The 27,852-nt window shown below is 42.8% G+C and overlaps 1 protein-coding gene across 1 annotated transcript; it reads left to right on the plus strand.

Moving 5' to 3' along the window:
- On the plus strand, nt 1–27,852 carry LOC116976140 (ADP-ribosyl cyclase/cyclic ADP-ribose hydrolase 2-like). Its single transcript, XM_033025742.1, has 9 exons — nt 1–140; nt 1,108–1,270; nt 6,408–6,537; nt 14,480–14,615; nt 17,157–17,239; nt 17,455–17,531; nt 19,134–19,226; nt 23,241–23,327; nt 26,753–27,852. The coding sequence occupies exons 1-9, from the start codon at nt 74–76 to the stop codon at nt 26,820–26,822; spliced, it is 906 nt and encodes a 301-aa protein (XP_032881633.1). The 5' UTR covers nt 1–73; the 3' UTR covers nt 26,823–27,852.

The raw sequence follows: 27,852 nt of genomic DNA on the forward strand, positions 1-27,852 counted from the left end.
AAAGCAGAATGTTTGAGAAGGTGTGCCAACCTCAACTTTGATCGTGTGTCAAAGGAGAAACTACACCTTGAAGATGTTTTTTCTGATTAGTCTGCATTTCTGCCGTAAAGGCAAATCAAGAAATGACGCAACAATGTGTGGTAAGTAGGTTTTGATCCAAATGTCATTCAATTATTTTGTCAGTGCTATTAATTCACTAGTTTCTTAGACTGATACCAACTTAGCCCCTTCAGATAATGGCAGAGTAGGGTGGGGGTGGATTAACTTTGGAATGGTATGTGCCTACTCTGTTGGCTATTTGTTTCTTTGGAAAGGAGATCTGCTTTACAGCCTGGATGTGTAGCATATGACAAATAAGCAATTCAGTCAAGTACTAAGCTGCCAACTTCAGTGCCGTCCTGGAAGGGGTTTCTTTGCTTGAGTCTGTAAGCCCTGCAATGCTTTCAATGTTCCCTGTAGCAGTGGTCTCCCCATATACCAATGGCGACACAGTGGCTCAGCTGGTAGAGCTGCTGCCTCACTGCGCCAGGGATCTGGGTTCGATCCTGACCTCGGGTGCTGTCCGTGTGGAGTTTGTACATCCTCCCTGTGACACCGCGTGTGTTTCCTCCGGATGCTCTGGTTTCCTCCCACATCCCAATGACGTGCAGGTTATTTGGCTTCTGTAAATTGTCCCTAACGTGAAGGGAGTAGATGGGAAAATGGGATAACATAGAACTAATATGAACAAGAAATCGATGATCAGTTCAGACTGAGTGGGCCGAAGGGTCGGGTTCCATGCTGCATCCCTACCTTTTGTTAAAGATGAGAACATATGATAAGAGAACATTTTCATCACCCTACAGAGATTAAATTGTTTATAGTGCACTTCAGATGCCATTTTTAAATCACTAGCAGACAATTAACATTTAGTGAATGAATGCATCAGGCTTGAATTTCTTTCCATTAAAAAAATATTTCAACAAGTTATGTTATTTGATTTACACCATTTCAGAGTGGTTATTTTCCACATTTCTTCTGTATACATCCAAATTTGTTCTCCATACATAAGAACAAATAGAATGGTTATTTCTTGCACTAACACCAACATCTAATTCCTTGTTTTAGATTTGGTTCTCCTTGGACTTGTTGCTATAAGTCTTACAAAGCCACCCGTGGCAACTGTTGCGCCCAAAAAAGAATGGGGAGGACATGGATCGTCAATAAATTTGAAAGAAATAATGATTGGAAGATGTTTTGACTACCTTGAGAATGTAAATCCCAGTGCAGGGTAAGTCAATATGTAACTCACTGGCACAAGCAAAGAGCATTATAATGTATACTTTTTCATGATAACAATTTTAAGTGTTATCTAACAATATTATATTGTTAACATTGTGCTTTCAGAATAAGCGTGTAAATCATATACCAGTCCTGTTCCGCATAAGAGATATTGTAAAAGTGAAAATTACTTTCCTATCTTTCTTGCTGAACAAGTGGAAAGCGTAATTAAATTGGTTCCTATTCAACCTCCCTTTTTGTTGCCTGTGCGCAAACAAGATTCTGAAAAATGTCTGATCAAAACTGTGACAATTTAAATATGCCTGTCCTCTTTTTTGTGTGTGAAGTACACTTATTTATCTAAAGATTATTTCTCCCTGTTACTGCACATACAAGGTAGGGTGTGTAAATCATGTGGCATGACTTTAGATGTAAGCTGTATGATCCACTCCTACTGGCCAGTGTAGGTTATTGCTGGGTATATATTATGTCATCTTCTGATAGCAAGTAAACAGAATAGAGCTTCCACCTAAACATAACTTACTTCTGAATCTCTGCGCCTTAGCACCATCGAGGTTCTAAATAACCTTATTCTCACATCATCACATCTCACATTCTTCCCACCTTTAGCCAAGTTTACTTCCACCTCTGAAATATCATCCCTCTCATGTTAGCAGCTGCTGAAAAGTGAATCCACACCTTTGCTTCTTCCACGTTTATTTGTTTGCATGTATCCATTGTTGCCTTCTCACATGCACTCTCTCCTACAAACTGCAACATGTTCAAAGCTCTACAGTTTGTATTTTATTCTGCACTGCACCATTCTCCTTTGATCTCCATGCTTGACAAGCTTCACTAACATAGACATAGAACAAAGAAAAATAGGTGCAGGAGTAGGCCATTCGGCCCTTCAAGCCAGCACTGCCATTCAATATGATCATGTATGATCATCTAAAATCAGTACCCCGTTCCTGCTTTTCTCCCATATCCCTTGATTCCTTTAGCCCTGAGCTAAATCTAACTCTCTGTTGAAAATATCCAATGAATTGGCCTCCACTGTCTTCGGTGGCAGAGAATTCCACAGATTCACAATTATCTGGGTGAAAAAAATTTCCTCATCTCAGTCCTAAATGGCCTACCCATATTCTTAAACTGTGACCCCTGGTTCTGGACTCCCCCAACATCGGGGAAAAATTTCCTCCACCTAGCCTGTCCAATCCTTTAAAAAATGTACATGTTTCTATAAGACCCCCTCTCCTCTTTCTAAATTCCAGTGAATACAAGCCCAATCAACCCATTCTTTCATCATATGTCAGTCCTGCCATCCCGGGAATTAACCTGGTGAACCTACGCTGTATTCCCGCAATAGCAATAATGTCCTTCCTCAAATTAGGAGACCAAAATAGCACACAATATTCCAGGTGCGGTCTCACCAGGGCCCTGTACAACTGCAGAAGGACCTCCTTGTTTCTAAACTCAAATCCTCTCGCAATAAAGGTCAACATGTCATTAGCTTTCTTCACTGCCTGCTGTCACTGCCTGCTTTCAGTGACTGATGTACAAGCACACACAGGTCTCGTTGCACCTCCCCTTTTCCTAATCTGACACCATTCAGATAATAATTTGCCTTCCTGTTCTTGCCACCAAAGTGGATAACCTCACATTTATCCATATTATACTGCATCTGCCATGCATCTGCCCACTCACCCAAACTATCCAAGTCACCCTGTAGCCTCATAGCATCCTCATCTGCCACCCAGATTTGTGTCATCCACAAACATGGAGGTCACATTTAATTCCCTTGTCTAAATCATTAATATATATTGTAAATAACTGCATATATTGTAAATAACTGCATTCCCAGCACCAAGCCTTGTGGCACCCCACTAGTCACTGCCTGCCATTCTGAAAAGGATCCGTTAATTCCTACTCTTTGCTTCCCATCTGCCAATGTTCTCTATCCATGGCAATACCCTACCCCCAATACCATGTGGTCTAATTTTGCACACTAATCTCTTGTGTAGGACCTTGTCAAAGGCTTTTTGAAAGTCCAGATATACCACATCCACTGGCTCTCCCTTATCCATTCTACTTGTTACATTCTCAAACAATTCCAGAAGATTAGTCAAGCATGATTACCCCTTCATAAATCCATGCTGACTTTGACCGATCCTGTCACTGCTTTCCAAATGCACTGCTATAACATCTTTAACAATCGATTCAAGCATCTTCCCCACTACCGATGTAAGGCTAACTGGTCTATAATTCCCCGTTTTCTCTCTCCTTCCTTTCTTAAAAAGTGGGGTTACATTGGCTACCCCCCAGTCCACAGGAACTGATCCAGAGTCGAGAGTACATTGGAAAATGATCACCAATGCATCCACGATTTCTAGGGCCACCTCCTTGAGTACTCTGGGATGCAGACCATCAGGCCCTGGGGATTTACCTGCCATCAGTCCCAACAGTTTACCTAACACTATTTCCTGACTAATGTGGATTCCCTTCAGTTCCTCCCTCCCACTAGATCCTCGGTCCCCTAGTATTTCTGGGAGATTGTTTGTGTCTTACTTAGTGAAGACAAAGCCAAAGTACTCATTTAACTGGGCTGCCATTTCCTTGTTTCCCATTATAAATTCACCTGTCTCTGATTGTATGGAACCTACATTTGTTTTCACTAATATTTTCCTTTTTACATATCTAAAGAAGCTTTTAGTGTCAGTTTTTATATTCCCCGCAAGCTTTCTTTCATGCTCTTTTTTCCTCCTCTTAATTAACCCCTTTGTGCTCTGTTGCATTCTAAATTCCTCCCAGTCCTCCGGTTTGCTGCTTCCTCTGGCCAATTTATATGCCTTTTTCTTGGATTTAACACTATCCTTGATTTCCCACGTTTGCCACGGTTGAGCCTCCTTCCCCGTTTTATTTTTTCGCCAGACAGGGATGAACAATTTTTGGAGTTCATCCATGCAGTCTTGAAATCTTTGCCATTGCATCTCCACCGTCAACCCTTTAAGTGTAAATTGCCAGTTTATCCTAGCCAATCCCTAGTCACTGAAATAACCGTGTCACTCTCCATCCTAATGTATAATTCCACCATCTAATGGTGACTGGTGCCCAAGGGGCTATGCACAACAAGATCGTGAACTAATCCTTCCTCATTACACAATACCCAGTCTATGATGGCCTGCCCTCTAGAAGGTTCTTCTACATATTGGTTTCGAAAACCATCCCATATACATTCCAGGAAATCCTCCTTCTCAGCGCTTTGGTTGGCCCAACCTATACGTAGATTAAAGTCACCCATGATAACTGCTGTATCTTTGTTACACGCATCCCTAATTTCCTGCTTGATGCTATCTCCAACCTCCCTACTGCTGTTTGGTGGTCTGTATACAATTCCAACAAGCGTTTTCTGCCCTTGGCTATTTCGCAGTTCTACCCATATCGATTCTACATCATCCAAGCTAATGTCCCTCCTTGCTATTGCATTAATCTCCTCTTTAACCAGCAATGCCACCCCACCTACTCTTCCTTTCTATCTCTCTTTCCTGAATATTGAATACCCCTGCATGTTGAACTCCCAGCCTTGGCCATCCTAGAGCCATATCTCCGTAATTCCAACTATATCATATCCCTTAACTACCAACTGCACATTCAATTCATCCACCTTATTCCGAATGCTCCTTGCACAAGCTTTCAGGCACAAAGCTTTCAGGTTTGTTTTTCTTATCTCCCTTCTACCTTTTGCTTCTGTCCTCCTTTTATGGCCCTCTGTCTCCTTGCATTGGGTCCCATCCCCTTGTCCTGTTAGTTTAAACGTGACCTTTCCTGCACTCTCTTTCCCGTTAACTGCACACATACGCTTCCACGTGGTTGGCCCCCCCCCCCCCCCCCCCCCCCCAACACTGTTTAGTTTAAACCCACCCATGTAGCACTTCCAAGCCTGCCTGCCAGAATGTCAGTCCCCTTCCAATTAAGGAGCAACCCGTCCCTTTTGTACAGGTCACACCTGCAATATCATCCCTCTCATTTTGGCTGCTGCCGAAAGCTAATCCACACCTTTGCTTCTTCCATGTTTATTTGTTCCCATGTATCCAATGTTGCCTTCTCACATGGACTCTCTCCTACACACTGCAACATTCTTCTTGTGAAGACTTAGCCTTGGTTCAGAGGTTAAGTTGAGTTGCCACCAAATGTTTGTGGCTTCAAGCTGAATTAAATAACTTAGGCTTGTACTGCAGAAACCAAATTTTGTTTGAACCTCAATGAGGTTCAAATGACAACAAATAAATTGTATTGTATTGTATTGTACCTATGTAGAAACAAAGAACTGCAGATGTTGGCTTATACTAAAGTAAACAAAAAGTGCTGGAGTAACGCAGTGAGGAAAAAAGGGTAGGTGACCTGTCTGACGAAGGGTCCTGACCTGAAATGTCACCTATCCCTTTTCCCCAGAGATGATGTCTTCCCCTGCTGAGTTTCGCAAGCACTGTGTCTATCTTAGGCTCAAATATTAGTCTGCCACTTCATTGCATTCGTGAAGGAATGCCCCATTGTTTGACAGTCAGGCTGTCTTAATATACAAAATTAAACAAGGATTTTTATCCTGGATCATCACTGGATCTGAATGCTAGAACTCACTATCTAATAGCAATGTAGAACTAACTTTGGTAGGTTGCAGTGTTTGAAGAAGACAGCTCATCATCCTATTCTTAAGATCTATTAGAGATGGGCAATAAATGTTGACTCTGCTAGCAACACACAAATCCCAAAAGTCAATATGCATATTGAAGAAAAAGTACATTTGCAATGATGTTGCTGAACAAAGTTGGCCAGGGCGCTTCTGTTCCTTTTCAACATCCTGATGAGATCCTTCACATTCACCCAGGGGACCAAACAGGATTGTGGTTAATATTTTATCTAAAGGACACTGAACATTCTTCTTGTATGACCTTGCTGATCGCAAATCGGATGCCACATCTCCCTGCATTGGTTTTCAGAAAGTATTTTATTTGCAGTAAAGCACTTTGGGCTATTGTAAAATGTCAAATCTTTCAGGTGCACCAACACAAACTCAGATTCTCAGTGTTATTGCCAACGAGTTCCTTAATCCTAATAGAATTTTTGTGTTTAATTGTTTTTTTGGTCAGGGTGAAAGACTGTGCAAAGATTTGGGAAGAATTTCTGAAGGTATTTAGTGGCAAAGACCCATGCAGCATCAAAGAGCAGGATTATAACAACTTTTTGCGCTTGGTAGAACATGACATCCCAGTCAATCAGGTGAGTCAATCAGTCATTGTGCAGGAGTCCATCTTGATAACCTAAAGTCAAATAAAGGAATGGCATTGCAATTCCACTCCTTTTCTGTATTGTAAATTAAAGTCAAGTCAACTCAAGTACAGTGAAGTAAAGGTACAATGAAAATCATAGAGTGATACAGTGTAGAAACTGGCCTTTCGGCCCAACTTGCCCACACCAGCCAACATGGCCCAGCTACATGAGTCCCACCTGCCTGCGCTTGGTCCATATCCCTCCAAACCTGTCTTATCCATGTACCTGTCTAAATGGCCTGTCCCACTTGGCGATTTTGCCGGCGTCATATCAATGTCGCCAAAAGATTTTAAACATTTTAAAATCCAGGTTGTCATAGGACTTTGGGATAGTCAAAGATGGAGTTAAAGAGAAATGGAGTAAAGGGATAGTTAATGACCCCAGAATTAACAGGAAAGAAAGCTCACAAAGGGATAGGAGAGTATGGCCAAGTGCAGTAGGGATCGATGTGAAAGGTGAGATGCGTAAGGAATTAAAAGTACTGTATTTGAATGCGCGAAGTATAAGAAGTAAAGTAGATGAGCTTGAGGCTCAGATAGAGGTTGGTAGATATGACATTGTGGGGATTACCGAGACGTGGCTGCAGGAGGATCGGGTCTGGGAACTTAATATTCAGTGTTATACATCCGATAGAAAGGACAGGCAGGTAGGCAGTGGAGGGGGGGGGGGTAGCTCTTCTGATGAGGAATGGAATTCAGTCCCTTGCGAGGGAAGACATAGGGACTGACGAGGTAGATTCACTGTGGATTGAGTTGAGGAATTGTAAAGGCAAGAAGACACTAATTGGTGTTATCTACAGACCCCCAAATAGTAGCCCGGATGTAGGGTGTAAGTTACAGCAGGAGTTAAAACTGGCATGTAACAAAGGTAATGCCACTGTGGTGATGGGGGATTTCAATATGCAGATAGACTGGGAAATCAGGTTGGTTCAGGACCCCAAGAAAGAGAGTTTGTAGAATGCCTCCGAGATGGATTCCGAGCAGCTTGTAATGTAGTCGACCAGAGAAAAGGCAATTCTGGATTTAGTGTTGTCCAATGAACCAAATTTGATAAGAGAACTCATGGTAAAGGAACCGCTTGGAGGTAGTGATTATAATATGATTAGTTTTAATCTGCAATTTGAGAAGGAGAAGGTTAAATCGGAAGTGTCAGTGATGCAGCTGAACAAAGGGGATAATGAAGGCATGAGATACGAGCTGGCCAAGGTAGACTGGAAAGGGATACTAGCAGGAATGACGGTGGAACAGCAATGGCAGGAATTTCTTGGCATAATTCGGAAGACAGGATCATTTCATTCCAAAAAGGAAGAAAGATTCTAAGGGGAGTAGGAGGCAACCGTGGCTGACAAGAGAAGTTAGGGATAGAATAAAATTAAAAGAAAAGATGTATAACACAGCAAAGAGTAGCCGGAAGCCAGAGGATTGAATGAATGAATGAATGAATAAATATTTATTACATGTCATTTGAACCTCAGTGAGGCTCAAACGAAATTCAGTTTCCACAGCCATACAAACAGAGACAATTCCTACAAGACACACACACAATTCAATTTACACAAACATCCATCACAGTGAATCTCCTCCTCACTGTGATGGAAGGCAAAGTCTCTCCCCGGCACCATTTTTCTCCCGATGTTGAAGCCCCAGGTGGGCGATGGTAAGTTCCACGGCCATTTTAGGCCAACCGGGCGATGTACGGCCCCGCTCCAGACCCAAAAGTCACAATGTTGGAGCCCCCGGCGGGCGTTCGAATGTCCCGCGGCCATTAAAGCCGCGCCAGGTGATGTACGGCCCCGCTCCGGGTCGTTCCAACCCCGCGACACGGGCTGGAGAAGTCGCGTTGCGGGAGCTCCGGAAAGCGGTCTCCCACCCGGACCCGCGAGCTCCCGATGTCCCAGTCCACCGGACCTGCGGCTGCAGCTGGAGCTTCCGAGCTCCGGGGTCGGGCCGCAGCAGCGAGCCACCACCGCTCCCCACGTGCCGATGCCGGCCAGCCCCACGATGGTAAGTAGTCCGCAGCTCCGCAGGCCCCGTGACTGGAGCCCCCAGGTCGTTCCGGTTGGAGGCCGCTCCACGGTGCTAGGCCCCAACGACAACGGAGACCCGACAGAATCTCCTGTGCAGGGAAGATATTTTTTTGTTTCCCCCTCCCCCCCCCCCCCCTCCCCCACATATACACAGTTAAAAACAGTATTAAAAAACACCAACAATTACATTTAACTAGACAAAAAAAAAGACAGACGGGCTGAAGGGGCCGCTGCAACAGTGAGTCGCACCGCCACACCTTGCTTCTGTAAACCCTACGAAAACTTTCATAGGACAACAGAAGGAAACAAACGGGCAATACGGGCTGAAAAGATGAAGTACGAAGGGAAGCTGGCCAGGAATATAAAGAAGGGCAGTAAAAGCTTATTTAGAAATGTTAAGGGAAAAAGAGTAGCAAAGTCAAATGTGGGTCCCTAGAAGGCAGACACGGGTGAAATTATTATGGGGAACAAGGAAATGGCAGAAGAGTTGAAAAGGTAATTCGGATCTGTCTTCACTAAAGAAGACACAAACAATCTCCCAGAAGTACTGGAGGACAGAGGATCTAAGGGGGTCGAGGAACTGAAAGAAATTTTCATTAGGTGAGAAATAGTATTGGGTAGGCTAATGGGACTGAAAGTTGATAAATCCCCGGGGCCTGATGGACTGCATCTCACGGTCCTCAGGGAGGTAGCTCGAGAAATAGTGAACGCATTGGTGATCATTTTCCAATGTTTAATAGATTCAGGATCAGTTCCTGTGGATTGGAGGATAGCTAATGTTATCCACTTTTCAAGGAAGGAGCGAGGGAGAAAACGGGGAATTACAGACCAGTTAGCCTAACTTCGGTGGTGGGAAAGATGCTGGAGTCAATTATTAAAGAGGTAATAATGGGGCATTTGGATAGCAGTAAAAAGATTAGTCCAAGTCAGCATGGATTTATGAAAGGAAAATCATGCTTGACTAATCTTTTGGAATTTTTTGAGGATGTGACAAGTAAAATGGATGAAGGGGAGCCAGTGGATGTAGTGTATATAGACTTTCAGAAAGCCTTTGATAAGGTCCCGCATGGGAGACTGGTGACTAAAATTAGAGCACATGGTATTGGGGGTAGGGTGTTGACGTGGATAGAAAATTGGTTGGCAGACAGGAAGCAAAGAGTAGGAGTGAACGGGTCCTTTTCAGAATGGTAGGCAGTGGCGAGTGGAGTGCCGCAAGGCTCGGTGTTGGGGCCGCAACTGGTTACCATATATATTAATGGTTTGGAAGAGGGAATTAGAAGCAACACTAGCAAGTTTGTGGATGACACAAAGCTGGGTGGCAATGTGAACTGTGAAGAGGATGTTAGGAGGTTGCAGGGTGACCTGGACAGGTTGAGTGAGTGGGCAGATGCGTGGCAGATGCAGTATAATATAGATAAATGTGAGGTTATCCACTTTGGTGGCAAAAACAAGGGGACAGATTATTATCTCAATGGGGTTAGGTTAGGTAAGGGGGAGGTACAGTGAGACCTGGGTGTCCTTGAACACTGGTCACTGAATGTTGGCGTGCAGGTATAGCAGGCAGTGAAGAAAGCTAATGGAATCTTGGCCTTTATAACAAGAGGATTTCAGTACAGGAGTAGAGAGGTTCTTCTGCAGTTGTATAGGGATCTGGAAAGACCATATCTGGAGTATTACATTCAGTTTTGGTCTCCTAATTTGAGGAAGGACATCCTTGTGATTGAGGCAGTGCAGCGTAGGTTCACAAGATTGATCTCTGAGATGGCGAGACTGTCATATGAGGAAAGATTGAAAAGACTAGGCTTGTATTCACTGGAGTTTAAAAGGATGAGGGGGAATCTTATAGAAACATATAAAATTATAAAAGGACTGGACAAGCTAGATGCAGGAAAAATGTTCCCACTGTTGGGCGAGTCCAGAACCAGGGGCCACAGCCTTAGATTAAAGGGGAGGCCATTTGTGACTGAGGTGAGAAAAAACTTTTCAACCCAGAGAGTTGTGAATTTGTGGAATTCCCTGCCACAGAGGGCAGTGGAGGCCAAATCATTGGATGGATTTAAGAGAGAGTTAGATAGAGCTCTGGGGGCTAGTGGAATCATGGGATATGGGGAGAAGGCAGGCACGGGTTATTGATTGGGGATGATCAGCCATGAATGACGGTGGTGGCTCGAAGGGCCGAATGGCCTCCTCCTGCACCTATTTTCTATGTTTCTATGTTTCTATGACAAAAAAGTGGTTGCAACACTTGAAAAAACACCAGCGCATCATACGTCATCATGCTGTGTCACCACCGCGTCATACATCATCACACCGCATCACGCCGTATCACGCCGCGTATTTTTCGGTGACATGATACGTCAGTCAATGATGCCGGCAGTCGCCGAAAAAAATCGCCAAGTGGGACAGGCTCTTAACTGTTTGTTAAATCTTGGGATATTCCCAGCCTCAACTACCTCATATGACAGCTTATTCCATACACCCACCACCCTAAATGTGAAAAAGTTACTCCTCAGATTCCTATTAAATCTTTTCCCCTGCACGTTGAATCTCTGTCCTCTGGTCCTTAATTCCCCTACTCTGGGCAAGAGGCTCTGTGCATCTACTGAATTAGAGTAGTATTGCTGGTCGGTTCTAAACAAATAAGTGATTGGCATGGATTCAGTGATTCAACGTTAAAGTCCTGCATTAGCACTCTAAGACTGAGAGTTCAAATGACAAGTTTGTTCATATGTGTGACAATACCAGAAAAAAGAGACATGAAGGCTGCAGACTTTCACAAAAACAGTTTCATCAAATTCCTTTGGGGAACTAAACCCATAATGCATGTGATCTTGAAATACATTAGCAATCCATTAACAGGGCAAGTAGCTGGCATGTGCTTTATGGTTAAGCTACCTAAAGCATCCTAATGACCTTGTGAAGTTCTTGTAGTGCAACATTAAACTTAGGGACCAATCATCAGAAAAATGTGAGGTTGTTCATGTTATTCTTTGGTTGCAAATTTCTGAGTCCTATAGTTAGACCAAGAGCGTCGGAGGCTAAGAGGAAACAAATAGAAGTGTATAAAATTATGTGAGGCATAGATAGGGTAGAGAGTCATAATATTTTTCATGGAGTGGAAATGTAAAAAACAAGAGCAAATAGCTTTAAGGTGGGAGGGGCAACGTTTAAAGGAGATGTGCATGCAAGTTTTTTACAGAGTGGTGGGTGCCTGGAACACAATGCCACAGGTGGATGCAAATCCAATAGGGGCATTTAAGATGCTTATAGAGAGGCACAGTGATGTGCAGGAATTAGGATCACGTGCAGGCAGAGGAGATTACTTTAACTTGGCATCATGTTTGCCGTGGACTTTGTGGGCTGAAGGGGCCTGTTCCCTTGCTGTACTGCTTGATATTCTAAAACCGAAATGCTGGCAATATTCAAACATTGTCTTTCAAGAGGAAAATTGTTTCAAATCAATAACCCTCCACCAGAATTGGAAAAGTGAGAAAAACAAGTGTTTTTAACATAAACGAGACAATGAGGGTGCTTTTTTAATTTTATTTTTATTGTCACATATGTTAATTGTTAACACAGTGAAATCCGTTTCCTTACAAACAGTCCAGTAGAGTATCACCATATCCCCGACAAGCAAGTATGCAGGAGTAATCTACTGAGCCACATCCAAGAGGCACCATGTTTTGTTGCCATGTTCAAAGTACACGCTCCAGTCCTAACGAATGGTGCCTGTTCCAGGCAAGTCCCAGGCTGTTGCTGGCCTCCAGCCATCTCCTCCCTTGGACATCACGTCCCTCTCCTCGCCCGTCCTTTGTTCCCTGGGGCACCTCACACAGCTGACCACGAGCGAGCGGTAGGCCAGACCCTGGTTCCATCTCCTCTCCTACCAGCCTCGCTCCCTGCCCGGATGTCACTTGCTGCATCCTTCCGGTCTCTGGTCACTGCACAGCCAGGCCAGCGGTCCACTGGATCCGTCGAACAGGGGGCCAGCTCGGCAGCTTCCTTCTGCAGGCTGCCATAATTCCGAGTCCTCCGTTTGGTCACGGGGTCCGGCTCCCCTCAAGCTATGATCCGCTGCACCTGCAGTGCGGCTGCTGGACCAGCTCGATGGCTTCCCCCCCCCCCCAATGCCGCGATCTCCGTTGAGAGGGCCTGCCGTCCGGCTTCTCAAGGGCCGTGGCCTCCTGTGAGAGTCTGCCACTCACGGTCTCCTGGGAGTGTCCAATGGTGCACACACTCTGGTGGTGGTGAGGAATAAAAGGGATGTCTGTGACAGGCTGCAGGCTTACGTTATACAGGTGACACTCTGTTTTCAGAGCCACCAGGTTAACAGATGACCCTGAGAACCCATGAATAGATAAAGAGAGTACAGATGAGTGAACATTATGCTGTCCAGATGTACAGAGTTCTCAGGGTTCTGTACATCTGCCAGTACAGTGTACAGATCAATCTGAGAACAGATTAACAGAAGAACAGAAACGGACAAAAAGTGCTGGAGTGCACGTGGCACCATGGGGCAGCGGTAGAGTTTCTGCCTTACAGCGCCAGAGACCCGGGTTTGATGCTGACTATGGGTGCTATCTGTATGGAGTTTGTATGTTCTCCTGTGACTGTGTGGATTTTCTCCAGGTGCATCAGTTTCCCTCCCACACTCCAAATACGTGCAGGTCTGTAGGTTAATTGGCTTCTGTAAATAGTCTCTTGTGTGTAGGATAGAACTAGCAAATGGGTAATCATTGATTGGCATAGACTCGGTGGGCCAAAGGGCCCGTTTCCATGCTGTATCTCTAAACTAAACTAAACTCAGCGGGTCAGGTGGTATCTCTAAAGAACATGGATAGGTGACGTTTCAGGTCGGGTCCCTTCTTCAGTCTGAAGAAGGATCCTGACCCAAAAAGTCACTTATCCATGTTCTCTCGAGGTGCCACCTGACCTGCTGAGTTACTCCAGCACTTTGTGTCCTTTCTGTACTTCAGCATCTGCAGTTCTTTGTTTCTACAACAGATGAACATAGCCACCCTGGTTAACAGATGAACAACAACAGTTAAAAAGAGGTGTGATGAAAGCAAAAAAATCATGATGAAACTCAGGAATGTGATGCACAGTAATTGCTATAAATCTGAGCCAGAAGCCCATGCTGGAAATACCCAACAGACGCAGTCAGTAAAGCAAATCATAGAAAGATTTAAGAAGTGAGCTGGAGAAAGAGGTGATTCATGTGGATATACTGTAAGTTCCAGTGTAGATGAACTGATCAATACTATACTGTCAACATCAAAGTCAATGTAGTTAATTTAATGTGGGGTGATGTAAAACAGGTGATAGTGAATCAATAGTACAATTTTCATCTCCCCTACAGGTATATATTATTACCAATATGTTAATTGGAAAATAATAATTGAGGTGTAAAAAAGGTTGCCAATTTACTATTATTCATTTGAAAGCTCTGCACAAATCTAACCTACTGTTTCTGTTATGTATCTGGGGTTTCCTCAAAAAAGCATTTTCACCATGCATCTAATTTTGATGTTTTTATATCTGTCCTGCCACCTGCATCCATATGTCGTTTCTTGTAGTTTCCCAAATGCGCATTGCCAAGAGCATATGAATAACCACTGCATGTCACTGCACGTCAACTTGAAGCACGCATCCATAGTGAATTACAAAAAGAATGGCTCCCAATCAAGCTGCATAAATTTCCATCTTCTGATTAATTTATAATATACAAACTTTGAGAGACAAAACTCTTAAGAAATTAAACTCCAGAAACAGGAAATACAGTCCTATGCACTTTAATTTAAATGTTATTTTCTTCCAGTTCTGTTCCAATAAAATTCCAAAGCTATGATTGTTTTTATATTTTAGTCAATCTTCTGGAGTCAGACCAGGGAAATCACCTCCAAGTTCAGTGAAATCACTGCTTCCTTTATGCCTCTTGAGTCCACCCTGAGTGGTTATTTGGTAAATGACTTGAACTGGTGTGGGAGTCGTTCCATCAAAGGTGAGTGATGTTTGTTTTTATGGTCGAAGGCATGAATTACCATCAACGAACAGGTTCCTTGGCAATGGGGCTATGAACACTTTGGACTTTTTTAATAAAAACACAAGATTAAAATAGTGTTCATAGAAAAATCATTGACATGATCTTCTCTATAAAGTCAATAGCTTATTTATGTTGCCTAATCCTGCCTAGATAGGAATCAAATTATCATGGCAAGGACATCATAAGCAAACGCCAAACCCAACTCCCATTTGTACTCTTAAAATATCTTGAGGGCTGAGATCTCAAAATTTAAGAACTCAGACAATTTTTGTTAAAACTGGATTCAGATTGCAGTCTATGCATAGATGTTCTACTGTTAAGTATACATCACTTTCCACCTGAGATCATCTCACTACAGCACCGGTGGTCACAGTCATCTGCCACTGAACCATTTGGTACCATGATATGGCTCTTGCTAGGTTTCAGGTCTGCCTCCTGAAGCAACTTATTAAAGCCCCTGTCCCACGATGCGAGTTCACCCAAGAGCTCTCTCGAGTTTAAAAAAGAATCAAACTCGTGGTAAGTACATAGAATGTACGTAGGACCTCGTGGATGTCCCGTAGCGTCTCGTAATGCGTACGGCAGGTACTCGGGAAATGCGGTAAATAACGGCAGGTGCTCGGGAAACTCTTGGACATTTTTCACAGTGTTGAAAAAACTTCACGAGGTACCGCATTTCCCGAGTACCTGCCGTTAGCATTACGAGCCGCTAAGGGACATCCACGAGGTCCTACGTACCCGCTACGCACATACCACGAGTTTGATTTTTTTTTAAACTCGGGAGAGCTCTTGGGTGAACTCGCATCGTGGGACAGGGGCTTTAGTATTTCATTGAGGATCATAACCTGCAATTGCAGGTATGTTTAAAGTAAAGTAAAGTAAAGTATCCTTTATTGTCATTCAGACATTTCAGTCTGAACAAAATTGTATACCTTGCAGTCATAACATAGAATAAAATAGCAAAACACACACTTAACACAGTTTAACATCCACCACAGTGAGTCTACCAGGCACCTCCTCACTGTGATGGAAGGCAAAAGTCTTAAAGTCCTTGTCTCTTCCCTCCCTGTTCTCCCTCTGCGTTGAGGCGATCCAGGCTTCCGATGTTGACATGAGTACCAGCGTTTGAGATTAAGTGGCCCTTCACAGGCCACAGAAACTGACTTCAGCTGCACTCTGTACCCAAAGAGCAATATTGCTAGAGACCTTATTAGCGGTCAATCTCTAGAGTTAGATTACACCTTAACTCTCTGCTAAGTAAAATGATGTGTCTGACACCTTTGTTTGACAGTTCAGCAATGATCGAAGCCACAAATCCATATTTCCGGCAAGATCAGAGAGTCATGATCAAAGCATATGTGGAGCTTCTGCTTGTGTTCCTTTCAAGTGGAATTCTTCATTCCTTAAACAATCAGTCAATGAGTTCACACTCCCTTTGTGCTGCCTTCTTCAATTGTTTCATAGTGTCCTTGCTTGGGAACTGCTGAAAATATAAACTTTTCTTTGAGAAAAAGGCCAAAATCAAATCATAATGCTGTAAAATTGATTTAATAACTTGACTGTTTTCAATTACTTTTTTTAAAAGTTCATAACTTTTTAGTAGGAACTAGAGAAGGAACGCTTTTTAAAGCAATTTAAATATAGTGGAGGTGAGATTTCTCTTTTTGTTAATGCTTTCATTATTTTCAAAATATTTTGTGTCCTGGAAATCAGCTGAGTGATCCCATCTCAGAAATCATTTTGTGGATAAAATATGTTTAAATTCAACCCATGATGTCCTTCATTCAAGACTTAAGCTGTCATTACAGAGTGAAATCTGTATATTACATAGCAATGTTAAAATGAGAGATTCATGAAACAGTTCAAATGAAGGGCATCGTATATTGACCCGGGTTTCCAGGTGCTCAGAATCATAGAGTGATACTGTGCGGAAACAGGCACTTCAGCCCAACTTATCCACACCAGCCAACATGTCCCAGCTACACTAGTCCCACCTGCCCACTTTTGGTCCATACCCCTCCAAACCTGTCCTATCCATGTACCTGCCTAACTGCTTCTTAAACAGGATAGTCCCTGCCTCAACTACCTCCTCTGGCTGCTTGTTCCATATGCCCACCACCCTTTATGTGAAAAAAGTTACCTCTCAGATTCCTATTAAACATTTTCCCTTTCACCTTAAACCTACATCCTCGATTCACCTATACTGGGCAAGGGATTAAGTGCACCACCCGATCTATTCCTCTCATGATTTTATACACCTAAGATCACCCCTCATCCTCCTGTGCTCCAAGGAATAGAGTCCCAGCCTACTCAACCCTTCTTATAGCTCAGACCTTCTAGTTCCAGTAACATCCACCTAAAAATGTCCATCGTTGTAATTTACGTTCATCCACATACTTAATGTTCTATGTTAATTTTCCTGTATAGGATTGAACAGCAGTGACTGGAATGTTAGCATTGCACATGATGTGAATTGTAAATGACTAACTTGCATTGCAGGACCAAATTTTGTATCGTGCCCGAGCTGGAATGATTGTGAAAACAATGCAGCCCGTTCATTTTGGAGATCAGCATCAAAGTTGGTGAGTTGTTTTTTTTTTTGCAACAATGCATGTTTTGGTGCAGTGTAGTAACATTAGAGCTGCAACAGTGCAGTAGCATTAGAGCTGCAACATGATAGTTTGAACTATTCTGGCTGCAAAATTCATTACTTACTCAAAATATAACATGGTGGGGGTGGTGTTGATTTCATTGAGCCTGAAGGATAGGAGACAATAATTGTGCATCTCGTCTACAGTATGCATCAAAGGCACAAGGAGTGGTGACAGTGATGCTGAATGGATCCTCAACTGCAAACGCTTTCAGAGACACCAGGTACTGATGGCACCAAGATAGATAACGCCAGAATTCCTGTTAACCTCAGGGAAGCTCCTGGATACCTCAGAGGAAAGAAGGAGAAATGTTTCTCTGTGGTTTCTGGAGATTTTCCTGCCAAAGAGGGTGTGGGCTATTGGAAGATCCTGTGTAGGAATTACTGTTGTTTATTTACAGTTGATAGAGCACAAATATATACAGAAAATAATGCAGGAAAATGCTAGATGCAGGAAAAATGTTCCCAATGTGGGGTGAGTCCAGAACCAGGGGCCACAGTCTTAGAATAAAGGGGAGTTCATTTAAGACTGAGGTGAGAAAAAACTTTTTCACCCGGAGAGTTGTGAATTTATGGAATTCCCTGCCACAGAGGGCAGTGGAGGCCAAGTCACTGGATGGATTTAAGAGAGAGTTAGATAGAGCTCTAGGGGCTAGTGGAGTCAAGTGATATGGGGAGAAGGCAGGCACGGGTTATTGATAGGGGACGATCAGCCATGATCACAATGAATGGCGGTGCTGGCTCGAAGGGCCGAATGGCCTCCTCCTGCACCTATTTTCTATGTTTCTAAAAAGAGCAAGGAAGTGGACAGCTTTTGGATATAATCGACCTTCATGATGAAGGATAACTTAAAACAGCATCTGCTGATCCTGCACCACAGCAAGTCACAACCAAGGTTCACAATCAAGTTGAAAAAGCAGATCTAGCGTTTGTTATGAGTCTGTGACAGTCTTGCCCACTAATCCAATCTCACAGTGTTATAGAGTCATACAGCTCGGAAACAGGCCCTTCTGCCCAACTTGCCCATGCTGACCAAGATGCCCCAAGTACACCAGTTCCTCCTGCCTGCATTTGGCCCCTATCACTCTAAATCTTTCCTATCCATGTATCTGTCCAAATGTCTTTTAAATGTTGTAATAAACTCTTTGGACATTGTTCTTCCAGAAGGGCTGAAACTGAAAACCAGCACCGTGAGAACCAGTGGAAATATTCACAATAAATATGTAATCATTTGGCCAATAGATCCCAAAGAATGGTAGCTTCCTTATTATAAAACAATAGGAGGCTCTTTGGCCCATCTGGTCTATGTTGCCCCCATCAGAATAACCCAATCAGTCCCATTTCCCTCTCCCTGCTGTTGCGTAGTCCTGAAACTTCCCCAATGATTCTTTTGCCATTTACCTAGATTTGGAGTAATTTATAATAGCCAATTAACCCATCGGATTGTCCCTGGGATGTGAGAGGAAACAGGAACACTCATTGAAACCCATACAGTTGGTGAGAGACAGCACCTAAGGTCAGGATAGACCCTGAGTTCCTGCGGCTGAGGTCATTTGGGCAGAATAATAGCTGGTTGTTCTCTTCAGCAGTCTGTTTCATTTAACTTCCTCACAAATGAACCAGGGTATGTTAATTCACAGATGATAAGGTGCCAGTGCAACAATAAATAGTAAATTATAAAAGAAACATATTATACATAGTGGAATTCAAGGTCTTAAGTATGAACTATTCACTGGCTGCTTCCACTTAATTCAGTGTACAGCTGAATGTAACGATGATTTCAATATCTTTACTGCTTCTGATTATGTTTTTTTCCCTATTTTCAGTATATTTGCTGAAATAGAAGTTGGAAATTTAGACAAGGCGAAGGTCACCTTAGTTCGTCTTTGGATCATCGATAATCTTATGGGACCTGACATGTGAGAATTTACAGTTTTATTGTCCACATTTCATGCTCTTATTACATGCAGTACTTATTCCATCATCAATGTACAAATTGCAATGGTAACACGAATTGATCTCCAAAAGATGAAACCATTGAGGGGAACCATATAGAGATACTGGCTGAATCGTTGTAAAAAGGGCAGGTGGGGATGGTAGACATTTAGTGAAAAAGGTGGGAAGGGATTAGGAGAGAGAGTGGCACGGAATAATTATCACAGATGTGACACAACTGGGGCAACAAAACCCTGGAGATAGATTCAACACTTTCCTCTTCAGCTACAAAACACAAGGCCTAAAATAGAATAGGAAGCGTGGGTAAAAAATCTTACTTCTCTGCGACTATTTCCAATAGCCACAATTTGCAAGGCAAGGAGTGTCAATTTAATTTGGCTAGAAGGTAATGTTCCTGAATCAGAAAGTGAAGAATCAAGCTCTTCCTCGAGACAAATCGAGTGAGTGATGACCAAAACCTGATCTCTTAACTCTGGGTTAACATCATGCTATCCAGCATCCAGAATTTCTATTGGATTTGTGGTATTATGGTAGCCCACACTATTACCATTATTGGAAAAAGAGGGACTGAATCCACATCTCTGAATCCATGATTTATTGGGTGTGCTTGTCCCCCATCTTAAAGGTCAGTGGGGCTGCATAATCTTGATTTCAACGGAGCCAGAACAAGGGCTCAGAATATCAAAACTGTGAGAAAGGACAGAATCAAGCACTGGACCAATTCCATGTGATTCTAGATTCTCACCATAAGAGATTTGACTTTGGATCTGGCCTTGAGAAAAAGCAAGAGATTAGAAAATATATTTTTGTCCAGGTGGTAGTTTAGACATTAAAACTGGGCTGAAACCATATCCAAGTTTTTTTTTAAATGCAAAATGGCTAGATACCTTGAAGAAAATTTAAAAAGGGGTCAGGGAAACAGCTAGAAAGTTTAACAAAGGGAATACCATTTCTAGAGAATGTGGGATAAATAGATTCCCCTCTAGTAAGATCCTGTGATCCATTGGCTAAACTATAAAATTTTGGTGAAAGATGGAACAGTCTCGTCTATTCATTCTTGAGAAAGTGCCTGAGAAGAAATTCATGATTTATTTCATCTCTGGCGTACAAGATAATAAAGGTGAACGCAGAACATAATTTTAAACTGAACCTTAGAGTCAGACTGGGAGACTAGTGTCACATCTAGTTGAAACAGATTACCAAAAGATGCCAAGGCAACAGGGTTGTCTTAGTGGATTACTTTAACTTCTCCAATATTGACTGGGACTTGCTCAGAGCCAAAGGCTTAGATGGAGCAGAATTTGTTAGGTGTATCCAAGGTGATTTCTCGAAAATAGTTTATGGATAGTCCAACCCGTGAAGGGAACATTCTGGACCCTGTTCAGTTAAGAGATACAGTGTGGAAACAGGCCCTTTGCCCACTGAGTCTACACCAACCACCGATCACCCTGTGCACTTGTGTTAGGAAACAAGCCTGACCAGGTGACTGGTGTTAGGAAACAAGCCTGACCAGGTGAAGAGCATTTTGGGGGATAGTGATCACAACTCCATAAGTTTTAAGATTGTTTTAAAAAGGGATAATCCTGGACCTTGCAGGAAGATACTAAATCGGAGTAAGGCAAATTATGTTATTAGGCAGAAGCTCGGGAGGGTACACTGAAACAGTTGTTATTGGATATGTCCACATGTGGGAGTTGATTAAAGGCCAATTGATCTAAATTCAGGACCGAAGTGTTCCAGAAAGGAGGAGAAATAAGGATGGCAAAATAAGGAAACCATGGATGACCAAAGAGGTTGTAAATTTGGTCAAAAGGCAAAAGGAGTTTAGGCATAGTTTAATAAGATAAAATCAGACAGGGCCTTTGAGGAACATAAAGCAAGGGGGAAAGAACTCAAATAGGGTATTGGAAGGGTCAAAAGGCACCATGAAGCGGCTTTGGTGAGTTGGATTAAGGAAAATCCCAAAGATTTTTATAACTACATTAGAAACAAGAGAGTAACCAGGGTGAAGGTAGGACTGCTCGAGGATAAAGGAGGGAATTTGTGCTAGGGATGTCGGTGAGGTATAAAGAAGTAGTTTGTATCTGTTTTCACAAAGGAGAAGGGCATAGAAGACAGTGGGTTCTGTGTGGAGAATACTAGCATACAAGGGTAGTTTGAGACAAAGAAGAAGGCGGTGTTGGTGCTCGTGAAGATCATTAAGGTGTATGCATCCCCAGGGCCTGATGAGATCTCACCCTCTCCTGGACCATTATTGAAGAGAAAGGAGAGAAGATAGCAAGAGCCTTGATGAAAATCATTGCATCTTCTCTAGTTTGGTTTCATTGGTCAGGGCATTCAGTAAAAGAATCCGGAAGTCATGATCAAGGGCTTTTCATAGACAATAGTTGGAGTATTGTGTGTAGTTGTAGTAGCATTACAGGAGAGATGTGGAGGCTTTGGAAAGGGTGCCAAGAAGGTTTATCCAAATGATGTCTGGAACAGAGGGTACTAACTACAAGGAGTGGTTTTACAGACTTGCGAGAGGTGGAAAGGAGATGTGAACAAAGTATATAAAATTATGAAAGATATAGACAAGGTAAACAGTGAGAACCTTTTTTTCCCAGGATGGAAATACCATAGAAACATAGAAATATGAAAAACAGATGCTGGAGTCGGCCATTCAGCCCTTTGAGCCAGCACCATAATCAAAATATGATCATCGCTGATCATCCAAAATCAGTACCCCGTTCTGGCTTTTTTCCCATATCCCTTGATACCGTTAGCCCCAAGAGCTAAATCTAAAGGGCCTGTCCCACGAGCATGCGACTCCATGCGGCAAGTGCGACCTAACGTGGTCGCTTGAGCCGTACGGCCTCGCGAGGCCGGTCCCACTTCGATCGCCGGAGCCGTATGGAGCTGGTCCCGACATCGCGCGGGGCTCCGAAAAACTGACCGAGTTCAAAAATTCCGCGCGGCACAATGCAATACTCCAGGTACAGTCTCACCAGGGCTCTGTACAACTCCTTGCTCCTAAACTCAAATCATCTCGCAATGAAGGCCAACCTATTCAAGTCACCGTGAAGCCTCATAGTATCCTTCTCGCAGCTCACACTTTCAATAATTTTTGTGCATCCGCAAACTTAGGGTGTACATTTAATTCCATCATCGAAATTGTTAATATATATTTTAAACAACTGGAGTCCCAGCATTGGAAAATGATCACCAATGCATCCACAATTTCTCGGGCCACCTTCTTGAGTACTCTGGGATGCAGACCATCAGGCCCTGGGGATTTATCTGTCTTCAGTCCCGACAGTTTACCTCACACCATTTTCTGATTAATGTCCATTCAGTTCCTCCCTCCCACTAGATCCGCGGTCCCCCAGTATTTCCGTGAGATTGTTTGTGTCTTCCTTAGTGAAGACAGAACCAAGTACTCATTTAACTGTTCTGCCATTTCATGTTTCCCATTAAACATTCAAATATCAAATAACTAGCTGGCATAGCTTTAAGGTGAAAGAGGCAAAGTTTATAAGAGATGTGTAGGCAAGTTTCTTAGACAGAGAATGGTGATTGCCTAGAGTGTGCTGTAGTGAGTGTTGGTGGTGGAAGCAGATATAATAGTGGTATTTAAAATACATTTGGATAGGCACATGGATATGCAGGGAATGGAGGGATATAGATTACGTGCAGACAGGTAAGAGTTGGTCTTGCTTTCATGTTCAACACAGACATTGTGGACCAAAGGGCCTGTTCTGTGCTGTGCTTTTCTGTTCTGTGTTCTATGTTCTAACCATAGGAAGTTCAAAAGCAGTCAGGATATGATAAATTGTATGTGTTCCCTCAGGTTTGTCCGAATTGTGATAGCATAAAATTAAAAATCTTCACTTTGCATCTTGTCCTGGAACCCCACTGACTAACAATTTCCAGGCCAGTGGGAATTATTCGAAAGTTATCAGTTGTATTGCACTCAACATCAACACTTTGATTTCCAGTGAATCCTGTGGTCGCGGCAGTGTCGGAAAATTAGAATTGATTCTGATGGAGAAAGGAATAAAGTACATTTGCGAAGATAATTACAGGTGTGTACCACATCAAGTTTATATTTCAATCCTTAAACATCTCAAACTTTCATCCCAACTGTGCATTAACGTTTTTCTTCCTAACAAAGCATTCACTTTGAATTGGAACTAAGGTGCTTTCTCCTTCAATAAATACATTCCTACAAATGAATAAATGGAATTATACCTATATTCCTTCCAGAGGAATTCCTTCAAGTGTATTCTAAAAGCACAATAGAATTTTGGTCTTACTCTGAGCTACAAAGGAGACAAAAAAAGACCTCAACTTCACAATGCCACCCGGCTACCAAATTCTGTTTTGGGCTCTAGTCCACAAGAAAGGTATATTAGCACTGGAGAGGGTCTAATGCAGATACAAGGCAGCAATCCAGGAGATTAAAATGTGCAGACTGGTCAATAGAACTTCTTTTTTTGTTTCTTTGTTTAAGAAATTAACTAAAATAGATCAGGTGTTTAAGAAGGAACTGCAGATGCTGGAAAAATCAAAAGTAGACAAAAAATGCTGGAGAAACTCAGCAAGTGAGACAGCATCTATGGAGAGAAGGGATAGGTGACCTTTCGGGTCGAGACCCTTCTTCAGACTGATGTCGGGGGAGGGGCGGGAAAAAGAAAGAAAGTAGGAGGAGACAGTAGGATTGTGGGAGAGCTGGGAAGGGGAGGGGAGGGAAGGAAAAAGCAAGAACTATCTAAAATTAGAGAAGTCAATGTTCATACCGCTGGGGTGTAAACTACCTAAGCAAAATATGAGGTGATGTTCTTCCAATATGCGCTGCGACTTACTCTGACAATGGAGGAGGCCCAGGACAGAAAGGTCAGATTGGGAATGGGAGGGGGAGTTGAAGGTTCACGAGATTGATCCCTGGGATGGCGGGACTGTCATATGAGGAAAGATTGAAAAGACTAGGCTTGTATTCACTAGAGTTTAGAAGGATGAGGGGGAATCTTATAGAAACTTGTAAAATTATAAAAGGACTGGACAAGCTAGATGCAGGAAAAAATGTCCCAATGTTGGGCGAGTCCAGAACCAGGAGCCACAGTCTTAGAATAAAGGGGAGCCTATTTAAGACTGAGGTGAGAAAACAATTTTCACCCAGAGAGTTGTGAATTTGTGGAATTCCCTGCCACAGAGAGTAATGGAGGCCAAATCACTGGATGGATTTAAGAGTGAGTTAGATACTCTAGGGGCTAGTGGAATCAAGGGATACGGGGAGAAAGCAGGCACAGGTTATTGATTGGGGAAGATCAGCCATGATCACAATGAATGGCGGTGCCTGCTCGAAGGGCCAAATGGCCTCCTCCTGCACCTATTTTCTATGTTTCTATGTTTCTATGTAAGTGCTGGGCCACCAGGAGATCAGGTTGGTTAAGACAGACTGAGCGGCGGTGTTCAGCGAAACGATCGCCGAGCCTGCGCTTGGTCTCTCCGATATAGAGGAGTTGACACCTGTATCAGCGGATGCAGTAGATGAGGTTGGAGGACGTGCAGGTGAACCTCTGCCTCACCTGGATAGACTCATTAGGTCCTTGGATGGAGTCGAGGGGGGAGGTAAAGGGGCAGATGTTGCATCTCCTGCAGTTGCAAGGGAAAGTACCTAGGGAGGGGGTGGTTTGGGTGGGAAGGGACAAATTGACCAAGGAATTACGGAGAGAATGGTCTCTGCGGAAAGCCGAAAGGGGAGGAGATGGGAAGATGTGGCCAGTAGTAGGATCCCATTGGAGGTGACGAAAATGTCGGTGGATTATATGTTGTATGTGACAGCTGGTAGGCTGGAAGATGAGGACAAGAGGGACTGTCCTTGTTACGAATAGGGGGCGGGGGAGTAAGAGCAGAGCTGCGGGATATAGAGGAGACCCTGGTGAGAACCTCATCTATAATAGAAGAGGGGAACCCCCGTTCCCTGATGAATGAGGACATCTCCGATGCCCTAGTATGGAAAATCTCATCCTGGGCGCAGATGTGGTGCAGGCGGAGGAATTGAGAATAGGGGATAGAGTCCTTAGAGGAAGCAGGGTGGGAATACGTGTAGTCAAGATAATTGAAAGTAGACAAACAATGCTGGAGAAACTCAGCGGGTGAGGCAGCATCTAAGGAGAGAAGGAATAGGCGACGTTTCAGGTCGAGACCCTTCTTCAATCAGGTATTGATCAGGTAATGGTGGAATAAATAGATCAGGTATTGGTGGAATAAATATAGAAAAACTACTTCCTCTGAAAGGGGAAGAAAAGAAAAATGTTATCATTGCCACAAATTTTGATTCTAGTCATTTGGCAGATACATCAGGAAACTATTCCTTATGCCAGTGAAGTGGAACATACTGCCACAAAAGGCTGTGAACATGTCAAATCTCCCAGTCACTGGAAGTACTGATCTTTGATTTCACCTTCCCATAAACATTTGCTGATCTCACCTTTTCCTTGTACTGGGCATGTGAAACTCTACAGTTCTGAAGTAGTCACTGGAGGAGAAGTGTGTCCAAAGACAAATTACTCCCTCGTATATTTTTTCTACACACCTTCCCCCCCAACCTCACGTTCACCACCAACCAGATGCAGGATCGGACTAACGATTAGCTCAGCCATTTGAGTATGATTCTGCCTCCAATTTTAATGTAAAAGGCACATACATTACCAAATAGTCCAATACAGACGTGTTTATACTTTACCAACAGGAGACCTCATTTCACCTCTTCTAATGTGCTCATCATCCTCAGCGTGAACTAGAGTGATTGGCTGATAGGTTTTTTTAAATATTTTCCTGGGGGCCTTTCTGACAGTCATGACGTGTGAGGGAATGCCCCAGCATTCACTTGGAAGTTCTTTATGCTCTAGAACTTTTTATAGATTGCCACAGACACTGAACAAAGTGTGAATGCTTTTGTATAATTACTGGAACCCATAACGGACGTTAACTGAGTATCTGGATAAAAATTAACCAATTAGTGAGCACGAGTTGAATTTTGAAATAAATAAGAATGTATAATAATATCTGAATGCATAATAAGGTGTGAAGAGGGGTTCCGACCCAAAACATCACATCCTTTTTCTGCAGATATGCTGCCTGACCCATGAGTTATTCCAGCACGTTGTGCCTATCTTCAGCATAAACCAGCATCTGCAGTTGCTTTTTACACATGTATAATAAGCCTGTTTGCATATCTGAGAGTGTAACTAAATTGGTAGATAAGGGAATGCCAATGCATTTTATTTTTGATGGATTGTTAGATGGAGTTAGATGGAGGTTATTTTTAAGAATTGTAAATTAAAGACAGTTGACGGAACTCTGAGGGTATAGAAATAGAAGCGATCTATTGGCTTGGATGGAGAATTAGTTAAGAGATGGAGATAGAAACCTAGGATCTCATAGTGTAGCTCAGATTTGGTTTATTAATCCTAAATTGTGAAAATTGTTGCTGTTTTCTTGACAGGCCTGTTCAAATACTGCTGTGCGTTAACAAAGTGGACTTTCCAACCTGCAACTTAGACCTTGCCCCATAACTCTAATGCATTGCTCACAAAAAGCTTTGACGAGAAACTTCTAGAGCCATTTGCTACCACATAAACATAATGAATGTCTCATTATCCAAGTGTGTATTGTTATGGTCAAATTTTGAGGGGATTTTAATTTGATTTGTAATTTTGAGATGTATGTGTATACAATAAAGAAGGGAATGACATGTAGACATGTAACATAGTTAATTATCACAATAAATGAATGTGCTGATGAGTGTCCCCTTTAAGCCATGTCGATTCATCCTATTAAAGACGCTCCTTGTTCCAACCATTCCCTTCCCTAACCTTCCCTTCTACTGAGAATCTATTTTGTTCCTAGTTCTGTTGAAGGGTTGTAGACCCAAACCATTGAATGCTTTTCTGACCACAGATGCCACCTGACTTGATGAAATTTTCCAGCACTTTTGGTTATAAGAAATTAGTAATCAGATTGGCAAAGTCCACCACACTGATTTGGGGAAAGTCCTACATAACTTAAGGCAGAACAGCCTTATAAACATGCTTTTATATTTGTTTAAAATGGCTCTTTCTGGGCCTTGGGTGGAAGAAAATATACCCCTGCTGTTCTTTTCCAAAAAGAGAGCCATGCTCCTTTCCATACACTGCTCCTTTTGAGGTTTAATGACCAGGTTTCCAGAAGCTTCAGGGCCATTAGTAATGTGCCCACAATCTAAAGATTTTCCCCACCACTGGTGCACAGGTGCCACCAGCTTCTACACCACAGGCCCTTCTGCCCACCTTGTTCATGCTGATCAATCCAGCAAAGGTGATGGGATATTCAGAGGTGTCTTGTCAGCTACATTGTAAATTTCTAATTCAATGCAAAGCTTTTGTCAAACTCAAAATATAGAAGTAAACAATATTATTGTAGCTATAGAAATTGTATTAAACCACTTGCTGTTATCTTTTTCTGAAAAGTATAAAAACTTGATGTACTTTGAGTTTGGGAGATTCAGCTGAGTGAGTCTCCAAGTGAATGTCTGTTTCTGTTGACAAATAAATACTTTTATTTCAA

Source organism: Amblyraja radiata, chromosome 1, assembly GCF_010909765.2.
Source record: "Amblyraja radiata isolate CabotCenter1 chromosome 1, sAmbRad1.1.pri, whole genome shotgun sequence".
Classification (NCBI taxonomy): Eukaryota; Metazoa; Chordata; class Chondrichthyes; order Rajiformes; family Rajidae; genus Amblyraja; species Amblyraja radiata.